This window comes from Camarhynchus parvulus, chromosome 18 (assembly GCF_901933205.1).
Source record: "Camarhynchus parvulus chromosome 18, STF_HiC, whole genome shotgun sequence".
NCBI classification, from domain to species: Eukaryota; Metazoa; Chordata; class Aves; order Passeriformes; family Thraupidae; genus Camarhynchus; species Camarhynchus parvulus.
The window spans coordinates 6006858-6017371 of record NC_044588.1 but is presented as its reverse complement, the minus strand read 5'-3'; the positions used below and the strand labels follow the sequence as shown (position 1 = coordinate 6017371).

At 45.1% G+C, this 10514-nt stretch overlaps 1 protein-coding gene across 1 annotated transcript in view; it reads left to right on the top strand.

Moving 5' to 3' along the window:
- The first annotated feature begins 3242 nt into the window (after positions 1-3242).
- Positions 3243-10514, top strand: part of FASN (fatty acid synthase) — a 41006-nt gene continuing 33734 nt past the window's right edge. Inside the window, exons 1-3 of the mRNA XM_030961851.1 lie at positions 3243-3396; positions 9233-9379; positions 9902-10054. Coding sequence (XP_030817711.1) covers positions 9253-9379; positions 9902-10054 — 280 coding nt within the window. The 5' untranslated portion in view covers positions 3243-3396; positions 9233-9252. The remainder of the gene's footprint in view (positions 3397-9232; positions 9380-9901; positions 10055-10514) is intronic.

Genomic DNA, 10514 nt, shown 5'->3' with positions numbered 1-10514 from the left:
CTGATTGTATTTTCCCTTGACAAGAGATTGTATGGACTTCAAAGCAGTGAGAAACACTGCTACAATGTTAGAATCATATATTCATAATAATACAGACATGTTGTAAGAAGTAAGTCTTAAAATAGATGAAACTAGAAGAAAACTTGAATGAGTTGTGATGTAAGAAAGGATAGCTATGTAGTAATGATCATGCCAGGACACTAATACAAGTAATCAGTCTATTTTTGTAGCATTTCCAGTAATGCTGAGCTGTCCTGGGACATTACAGAGATGAACTTTCCTATAAGTAAAGGAAATGCACATGAAAAATTCAATAAAAAACTTTTAATTGTGGGGATGGTCAAGGACTGGAACAGATTGCCTGGATGAGATATGGAGTCTCTGTCTATGGAGATACTCAAAACTCAACTGGACATGGGCCTGGCCAGACTGTTCCAGCTGACCCTTGAGTTGAGGGTTTGGCCTAAATGATGTCAAGAGGTACCTTCCAATCTAAGAGATTCTGTGATTCTGCAAGTGGGATCACTGAAGTGAATAATACTTATCAGTTGCTGCTAAATATATAAAATCTAAAAAGGATAAACGAAGGAAAAGAGCTACTTATGCATGAGTGTCTTTTTTTTTTTTGTGGAGTGTTTTTTTATAGAAATGCTTGCCTGATACACTTTGCAAAGAGGTGTTCTCTTCAGCACCTGATAATATGCTGAAGAGCATTTGAGAATTTGAATAATTATTTTGAACTACCTGCTGAAAATATTTTGCTTTAGTGCAAAGGTGCAGTGATATTATAATCAGATGCTAGAAATCTGCAAGAAATTTCGTGAGATGTTGCTAATATAAGGCCTGAGAGACCTTGTGAGCTTCTTTCTAAACATTTTCATTACTTGAAGATCCTATCATTTGATTCAACATTGTTCATAAGCCAGGACAACATGATGCACTCCCTTGAACCAGGCCCTGAATGAGGTCTTTCTGTAGCACAAAGCATAGTGGTTTCTAACAACTACAGGAATTTTGGCCCAGATCACACCAGTAAAAGCACTCACTGGTTATTTCTAGAACTCAATGTGTAAATTCCAGATTTTATAATACCTGTAGATCATCCTGAAAATGTTTTTGTTATTTACATGTTTAATATTGACCTACAGAGATGCACAATAGTTCAGTGGTATGAGATTCTGTGCATATGTTAAAAGCAGCATAAAAGAGCAGTTTGTTCCATGATATTTGTAATACTACATCTGAACCTGGAAAACATTTCACTTTATTCCTTACGCCATGGGTGTAAGCTGATGGGCTGCAGACTTCAGAAATGCCATTGTGTAGGTTTGTATGCAGGTTTCTGTGGCTTTGTTTGTTTGTTTGTTTGCTTGCTTGCTTGCTTGTTTGAGGGTTTTCTGTTGGATTTGGGGGGGGGTTGGTTTGGGGTTTTTTGTTCTGGTTTGGGTTTTTGGGGGGTTTTTTGGTTTTTATTTGTGGTTGTTTGGTGTAGTGTCCCACTTACTCCCCCTCCCATGTCAACTGGCATGCCTGTTCATGCAAATCTCTTGCCAGTAACGCAGCTTTAATTTATTCAGTTTCCCAGAGAAACAGGTTTCCTTAAGTAAACTGTAGGTAAGGAAAGATGATAGCTGGGCTGTTTCATTTTATTTTACTTGTGGTAGAAAAAAAAAGTAGTTGAGTTATTGAACAGAGTACATCTGAGAACATAGCATGTAAGTATGAAAATTAACAAAATATGCATAATAATAGATAATATGGACATACTGTTTGAGGCAGTTGTGCTAAGGGTGTACTAAATACAGCAGGAAAATTCTCATCTATTTCTCTTATGACCAAAATATTTAACAAACTGGGCACTGGTTTCTAAGAAGCAAATTAGAAGAGTGGCAGCAAGGTACTACTGTGGACACTTTGAATTGTACAAAGAAAGGAATGCCTACAAAGAAGACAATTCAAGCAGATCACAGAGTACTGAAAAGGTAAAAGAGGACATTATTTATTGCTGTCCCTATCAAAGGGTTAAAAACCTGTTATGTTGAGGAATATATAGATAAAGGCAAAAAGTCTGCCCGAGAAGGTCTAAATGGAGCTGTATTGCGAAGCGGCAGGGCAAGCGCAACCCGGGAGCGGGGCCTGTTCAAAGCCATGAGGGAGAGACAAGGCGGGGAGACTTTCCTGTATCCCCGTGTTCAAGCCCACATTTGCAGACCGAAAGGCTTTTTTGTTTCGGAGAGGCAGTCGTAGGCAATACAGAAGAAAATTGAGACTCGTTACTGTTCGTGTTTAACCGAAGGAGCGCAAGTTAAAGGAAAGTGGACGAGAGGTGCCCACACGCAGAGCGACCCGCCCCGTTCCGGTGGGAAGGGGGGCGTAGCAGGGGCACGGCAGGGAGGGAACCTCTGGCGCCCGCCCCTCGCCTCCGGACTCGCTCTGCTGCCGCCAGTCAGGGCGGCGCGACGGGCCTGGGCACGGGGCAGCGCATCCCTGGCCGGCGTGCCTGCTGCCCTGTGGTAACCCCGGGACCGCGCTCCGCCGGGGTGAACGACCGCCGCCGCCGGAGAGCGACGGGCGCTGCTCGCTCTGCCGGCGGCCCGAGCCACCCCTCAGCCGTCACCACATCGCCTTATCGCTTAGCAACACCGCGCGGGCCCGCGATTGGCAGGGCCGCGCCCCCGCCCACGTGCCCCCGCCTCCGCATTGGGTGCCGTCCCGGGATTGCGCGTCCTGCCCCGCGTCCTTTCCCTTTGTGCGCCGCGAGTGCGCGCGGGCGCTGCGCGATCCCACCGCGCTTGGACTGGCGCCCGCCGCGCCTTCGCCTCAGTCGCCGAGCCACGGTGCCGGCACGGCGCGGTCGTACGCCCCACAGTGTACCTACCCGCGGGGAGGTGGGAGAGGGACACGACAAGGTCCGCGCCCACGGGGGGTCGGCGCTGCTCCGTCCCCGGCCAGGCCAGGCCAAAGCCAGGCACGCCCGCAGCGCCTAGTCTTCTACGGCCTCCAGTACGGGGCGAGGCGGGGCGCGAGAGCTTGGCCCGGTGCCCGCGGGCAAGCGGGCCCGCCTGTGTCCGCCCCGGCCTGGCCAGGGCCCCCTCCTCCCGTGGAGCGGCTCTGGCGGGCAGGGGTTGGCATCACCCCGGGTCTGACCGGGGCGGCCCTGCCCCGGCTCTCATTGGACTGCGGCGAGGCGTAAACTGTCAGCCCATGTGGCGTGGCCGCTGGAGGTGGCGACTGCTTAAATAGGAGTGGGAGCTAGAGGGAGATAGTGAGGAGAGCGCGGAGTATCGGCCGTGCGCAGCCCGGCACCAGCCGCCGCAGCGTCCACACCGCAGCATCTCGATCCCGCACTGAGCTGACGACAGAGTCTTACCGACACGAAGCCATCCGTTTGTGCAGGTATCGGCGGGACAGCGGCTGCGGCGTGGTCAGGAGAGCGGCAGCTTCTGCTCCAGGCTCCGCGGGCCGCTGCGCCCCGCGGGTGCGCTGGGGAGGCTCCATCTTGCCCTCTACGCCGGGTAGGCGATGAGGGTCCCTGGGCTCGGCGGGAGTCCGCGGGTTCGGTCCGGGCGACCGGAAGGTTCTTCTCCCCGGCCCTGGGGTCGCCGCGCCCTGTTGCTGCGGGCCGCTCTCCCGTGGCCCAGCGCGGTCGTTCTGGGGACAGTCCCCCACCTCAGCGGCCGGTTACCGCGCCGCAGCCTCCCACTCCGCCCGCCCGGTAAGGTGGCTGCATTGTGGTGCTGGCGCTCGGCCATCTTGGCGGCGGGCGGGGACCGTCCCGCCGCCACGGCCGCGACCCCTCGCAGCCGGGCCGGGCGGGATCGGGGACGCTGCCCCGCTGTCCGCAGTCCTGGCGCGCGCCCGGCGGCAGCAGCTGCGTGAGGGGCCGCGCCCGCCGTGGGCCGGGGGGCCTCGCGCTGCCGCAGCTCGGGCGCCGAGCTCCGCACGGCCTCGAGTGGGCGCCAGGGCCGCACGGGCCGCTCTGCCCGGGCAGCGGGGCCGCGTTCTGCACGCCGTCCCGGGTTAGCGCGAAGGCACGGTCGTGGCAGGCTGAAGAAGCTTGTGCGGGACGATATCGGCGCTCGATATTGGGAAGGGAGACTCGCCAAGAGGTTCTGGGAGTCCGTCTGAGAAAACGTGCCGTGTGTATTGCTAAACTGTTCTTTCCCACTTAAGTATAAACCAGCGGCCCACACGAAATAGCCCGGTGATCGTACACCAGTATGGATTTGACGATGCGTTTCTGTTAGGAATGTGATCGTCTTCTCTCTTTGGTTGGTTTTGCACCTGCTTGGTTCTTAGTCCAAATTCCATATTGTCCTGGCTAATAGCTTTATTTGGATGCTTAAATTTAAACAGGCAGTATTAAGGGTGTGTAAATTGCCTACTCCGTCAGACCACCTTTGGGGGCTTTGGAGCATGTCTTGTCTTAAAAAATGGAGAAGAAACCTCAAGCCACGTGAGCAAAGGATTCACCTTTTCCTGCAGCCTCGATCCTCCTTGAAACAAAGTGAAAAGAATAGTATATTGTGAAAGGCTGCATTTAGTGGGTGAATTCAGAGAATGAGGGCATTTATGAACAACTATTTTACGAATGTGATATAGTCATACTGGAGACTTTAGATTTTTATACAGGTAACTTCTGACCACTTGGGAATCAACCAAGCTGTGTTGATTCCATGAATAAAGCCTAGCTTACTGTTTCTCCAGTAACAGATTTGAACCAGATAATTGCGTTTCCCCCTAAGTAGTGCTTTTTAAATATAAACACACTCTACTGCTTTTCATTTGTGTTGTGGTTGACAGGACAAATACTTACCTGAAGCAGAGGCATTTGAAAGGTCATTGTTAAATTGAATCTGTAACATACAGATTGGTGGTAGCCAAATGCTGTCAAAAGAATGAAAGCCAGACTGTGTTTGCCTCTCTTCTGTGAATGGGGTTTTTGGAGGCAAGCATTATAACTCCTCGTAAGTGAAATTTCTGTGTAAGGGCAGTTTATTACAAATTTTAGAAATGATAGCCAGAGATTAGGAAACCTGCGTTGTGATGTAATCATCCTGAAAAACAAAGAAAATGGTCCTTTTGTCAATATCTGTGCTGAGGAAAGCTATGGAGGAGTCATGAGTGTTTCATTTTACAATAATGAGAGATCCAGAGAAAGTGAAGATTTGGACTGTCTAGAATCAATAGCAGAACTAACTTTAAGGATTCTGTCCCACCATGATGAGAGCTATCAAAATAACAGTGAAATAAATATTTTGATCCTGAGAAAAGGAAATGTGCATCAGGCAAAACAAGATTTGGGTTTTATTTATAATTTCTTTGCAAACAGCTGTTTCTCCCTCCCTCTCCCCCTCCTTTCTTCACCAAACCCTAGGTGAACAAGTTACAGCAGAGTAAGTTTATGTCCAGTAATTGTCAAGTCAGGTATGAGCGGGCAGAGGCATCAGATTATACCTTCACTTTGTTTGTGTTTTGGTTTTGGATTTTTTGGCTTTTCTTTCCCTTTATAAGCTTATATGCTTAATGGTCCGAGGGTAATTTCTGTAGGGAAGCAGTAGATAAAAGTATTGTAAAAAAGTTGTACAGCTGCCAGGGATGGTAGAAAATGATGGTTAATACTTTTAAAATTAATTTTGGTGCCCAGTTAGTGAGGGACTGGAAAAAATGTTTTAAATGCAATAGAAAACAGTATTTCAACTTAAGAGCAGCTTTGATACCAGAAGGGATTGTTAGTTATTACTAGTCACAAATGGAATGAGTCAGCAACACAATAGAATTGCTAAAAAATATTGTGCAAATCCAGCAAGATGGTAGTTTAGGCTTAACTGAGGTGTCTACTGCCCTGATACTTCGAGGGGAAGGAAGGGAAGGGAAGGTCGGCTGTGGTGTGTTTGCTTCTCTCCACTCAAAAATACCAGCTGTCTGAGGAGAATTCACACAACTCAGTTTAAGCAAAAGCATAGGATAAACTGAGGAAGAAGAATGGTAGATGTCTGGTTGGATTCAGAAAATACAGCCTTAAGAAACAGAAGACTTTGTCCCTCTTTATCTTCTTTGTCTCCTGTTTGGACCTGTTGCTTTTGAACACTTCGCTCATCAGAGGTAGTAGGAGCAATCTGTTTGTATGTTTTCTGTAGTCTAATCTCCTTTATAGCATCTGTAGAAATCAATGTTCTTTCTTGATCTGTGCTATGCCCTATACTTGAAAATATGTCAATGTACTGTGTTGCTGCGTATAGTCAAAAAATACTCTATGGAAAACACATCTCTAATAAAGTAAAATAATAATGCAACACACCATTTGGGGGCAAAGACAATAAACTTTAAAATGGTTTACCTGCTTGCTATCTGTCAAGGAAGACTGAAAACATTGTTGGTAGCTGTAACAACTACTGTAATCACTGTTTAATCGGGGATGGCTTAATATTAATGACTTTTCTTCTGACCGCTCTTGTTTTTCAACAGCAGATGCTCTCTGCTGTCTGCAGCTTAATCTATAATTTTTATTTTATCTTAGATGTATGCATTTGGAGCTCTTTGTGGCAAGTCTGAATCTTTCTGGTTCTTTGTGTATTAAAATATTTTAATTTGTGGCTCTTCTAACCCAAGTTAAAATTATCTTCTTGGCTGTTATTCTTCTAATTTTGATTACTGCAGCATCTTTTTCTCCACCTTTGACATAGTCTTGCTCAACTACATTCAAAATAAGTTGGCAAAAATTGTTTTGTTGATGAATTTCATTACTTCACTGTCTGAAAGCAATGCTTTGTGGATTGGTTTTACCCCGATAGAGTTTTTCTGATACTCCAGGAAGAGAGATGTGGGATGAGAAGGAACAATCAAATAAGTCATGTTTCAGTCCCCTGAAAGAGAAATTATATTTATCTCCCTAGAGATCATCGCCCAAAGAGCTGAGGTATAAAATTAGGTCATATTTAAGTTATCATTCTTGTATCTCATATCTTAAACTTAAATAGTAAACTTTGTGCTCAGGATCTCTCTTTCCCTGTCCCAGCATAGAAGCGCTGAAAGTGTAGTAGACTTGTGGCCCTTGGTTGGTTTTTACAGGTACAGTGATGAAGCCAGTAATAAAACTGACTTACTAGTTTTGTGTGAGTGGGAAAGCTCTTCAGCTCTGAGTGGACTGGGCCTATTACTACCCACTTAAGTTTTGGGGACTAGTTTCTCAGTAAGGGCTTTGCTTGATTTGGCCCTTAATGTTTTGGGTTTTTTTTAAATGAATAAGAGTTGAATAGACCTTCTGTTGCTTGGGTGTTTGACATAAGACCTAGAAATCCAAGATGTCCTTGTGGGAGCACTTGTTTCTGCTCCCAGAAGGAATGGACTGGGTGAAGTAATCATCTCTTCTGCTTTGGTGTTAGGTATTGCATAATTCCACAGTTACTCCACAGATCTGAATCAAGATTACTGCTGAAGGAAAGAAGGGTGAAAGAAATCAGGCAGCCTCTGTGGTGTTACATTCTGGAAGAGCTACACCTCAGCTGTCCAGAGGCTCTGCTTTCCTTCTGCACAGCCCAGCAGCCTCGTGCAGCTATGGGAAAGTGTCATTGTGCCTGAGCAGTGTAGTCCGTGGATGGAAGAGGGGCCTGTTTCTTGCTCAAAGGCATCAGGAAGTCCCAGAAGAGGCTGCAAAACAATGCCCACATGAAACATCTTGAGCTGGAAAACCAGCCACTAAGCACTCATCAGAGAGTCCCCATTAGTGCTGTATTTTGGAGAAGATGATCAAGCACCAGCAGCACTTAAGCCATGGGCCTGCATGCCGCTATGTAGCATAATACCTGATGGAAGTCAAACTTCAGGTCTTCCGTAACAAACCTTTTCCTTCAAAGTTGTTAAGGCAGACTTGCAGTTGTTTGAATGCCTAGTTTCCTTTGTGTTTTTTACTTGTTTAAAATCCCATGCATTAAAGAATAGTTTGCCCCTGCTTACCAGAAGGATTATTTAAGGAAGTACTGTGAATGCTTACTTTCTCTTTGGTTCCTGCATCTGCAACTTTTATTTATTTTCATATTTAAAAAAACTCCCATCATATATATGGGTATTTCCACTACTCCTTTAACTTGTCTACTTAGGATCTAAAATTATAATTTGAATTTAACTGAAACATCAAGTTAACTTGACTCCTCTTTACTTAGTTGTTAATATGTTTTTTACTGTAGTAGAAGATAAAGGAGTGTAGTATACGAGCTATCATTTGGTGCTGTGGTCTGATACAGGTGCCCTGCCATGCTATGTTATGTAGCATGATGCTCTCCTGTGGTATTTGAGATTGGGGTCTTGAATGCAAATTTCTTGGGACAACAGCTGATGGTTTTCATCCTGTATGTATTCCAGATCTGTTCTGCCAAAGCATATCTTAAAGCACCACTCTCTGTTGTACAGTCAGTACCACATTCACAGTTCTTTAAACATGTGGCAGTGCAGGGTCCAGTTAGGAAACACTTTAGATATAACACTTAATTATTTGGTTTTAACATTTAAAATTATGCTGGATTGTACTGTAATCTTTGTGTTTTGTGTGGGTTTTCTCCTCTGTGTGTGTATAGGGGGGTTGTTTGGTTTTTTGTTGGTTGGTAGGTTTGGTTTGGGGTTTTTAGTCAGGTTTTTGTTTGCTCACAGTTAATGGGGGGGTTTAGGGTTGTGTTACTTACTTGGGGGGTGGTTTTGTGCAGTCTTGTAGTTTTGTTTGTTTGGGGTTTCTTCTTTTTCACATCCAACAAATCTTTTGATTATTGATTCTTGAGTTAGCATTTAACTTTGGAATGATTGTAGAACTTGTTTTGCTACCTGTTAGGTTTGCCTTGTAATTATGTATTTTACTATGTGTATTTCATAATTTCTCCACCCACCTGTGCTCCAGCATGTTAATCTTTCTTCTATGCTGACTTCACAGAGGCTCCGCATTTAGTAGAGGTAGACTTACTCATTTTCTGATTGTCATACAGAAACTGATGGTTCTCTGAGCCTAATGCTCCTTCAGGATCGTGGGGTTTTTTTCATCCTTACCAGCCCCACGGATCTTATGGTCCATTTGATTAGTTGGGATATCTTTTTTTTTTTTTTTTAATAGTAGAGACTCCATGGGCTGTTCCTGTGTGGGTGTTCCTGCAAATATGCTTGTTTGTCACAACATGTCAGGAAGACAAGACACATATACTTTCCTCTGTGTGAAATCTTACTAGCCTTATTGCTTTGTGGATCTCAGCAACAGGGAGAAGTTAAGAGATGGAGGACGTGGTGATTGCAGGCATTGCAGGAAGGCTGCCAGAATCTGACAACTTGCAGGAGTTTTGGGAGAACCTGCTTCATGGAGTTGATATGGTCACAGAGGATGATCGGAGGTGGAAACCAGGTGAGTGCTTATTGTTCCTCCTTTTGGAGCCCTGAGTTCTGAGTGTTTTAGAGGAATTATCCTATGAAAAGAGAATTTATGAGGTCGAAATCCTTCCAGACCTGAATTAACTTCTGATAAATCATCAAGAAATTCAGTAACAGAATACTTTTATGAAGTGATTTGCAGAAGTCAAAAGCAGCTTTTCTTTTTCTTCTAATTGGTGACTGACTGGAACCACCGTTTAGACTATATGTGCTTGGTACAACTTGCCAAAGTAAAAATGGTTCAACTAGATAGATGTCTTTTGCTGCTATATCCAGGAGAGTCCTAAAAATTACAATTGTTTTTGCTAAAGCAGCATTCTCATTCCCAGATGAGGTAGGTCAGTAGATATTCATGCAGCCCTCTGAATACTGCACAGGGGAGTGAGGTTTCATGTGTAATTGAAAATCAGCTGTGGTCATTCTGTACTGTGTCTCAGCTTGTAGCTGCTTCACCATTTATGGATTTTGGGACTCAGTGTCAAATTTTTCTTCCCAGGAATTTATGGACTGCCCAAGAGAAATGGAAAGCTCAAGGACCTAAGCAAATTTGATGCCTCTTTTTTTGGGGTTCACCCCAAACAAGCTAACACAATGGATCCTCAACTTCGCTTGTTGTTGGAAATTTCTTATGAAGCTATTTTGGATGGAGGTAAGTGGATGAATGACTGAAGAGGGAGAAGTAAGCTGTCTCTGTGTAACAGGTGTAGACATGCACTTGTGTGATGAGAACTCTAACAAGGGAAAGCCATCACATTAGAGAGGAGATCCAAGACATGCTATGGGGTTACTAGATCCCAGTATAAGGGTTACAGCAAAGCTGTTGTCTCTGGAACGCAAACAAAGAAATCAGTGCTGACTGCTAGCAAATCAGTACCTGCATCATATGGTACAACCACAAACCAGTATGACAGAATCACTTCAACAGTCAATGGTTCTAGAGCTTTTCTATGTTTTCCTCCACCCAAACATTCCATAATAATTCCTTTGTAAAAGGAAAATAAGGATGACTTGATTAGAATTCTCATGCATAGTCTAAAAGAATGACAGATGGCCTGATGTATTTCTGTCTATTGGCCAGATTCTTGGAAAACCTGTAGAATTCGATCTGT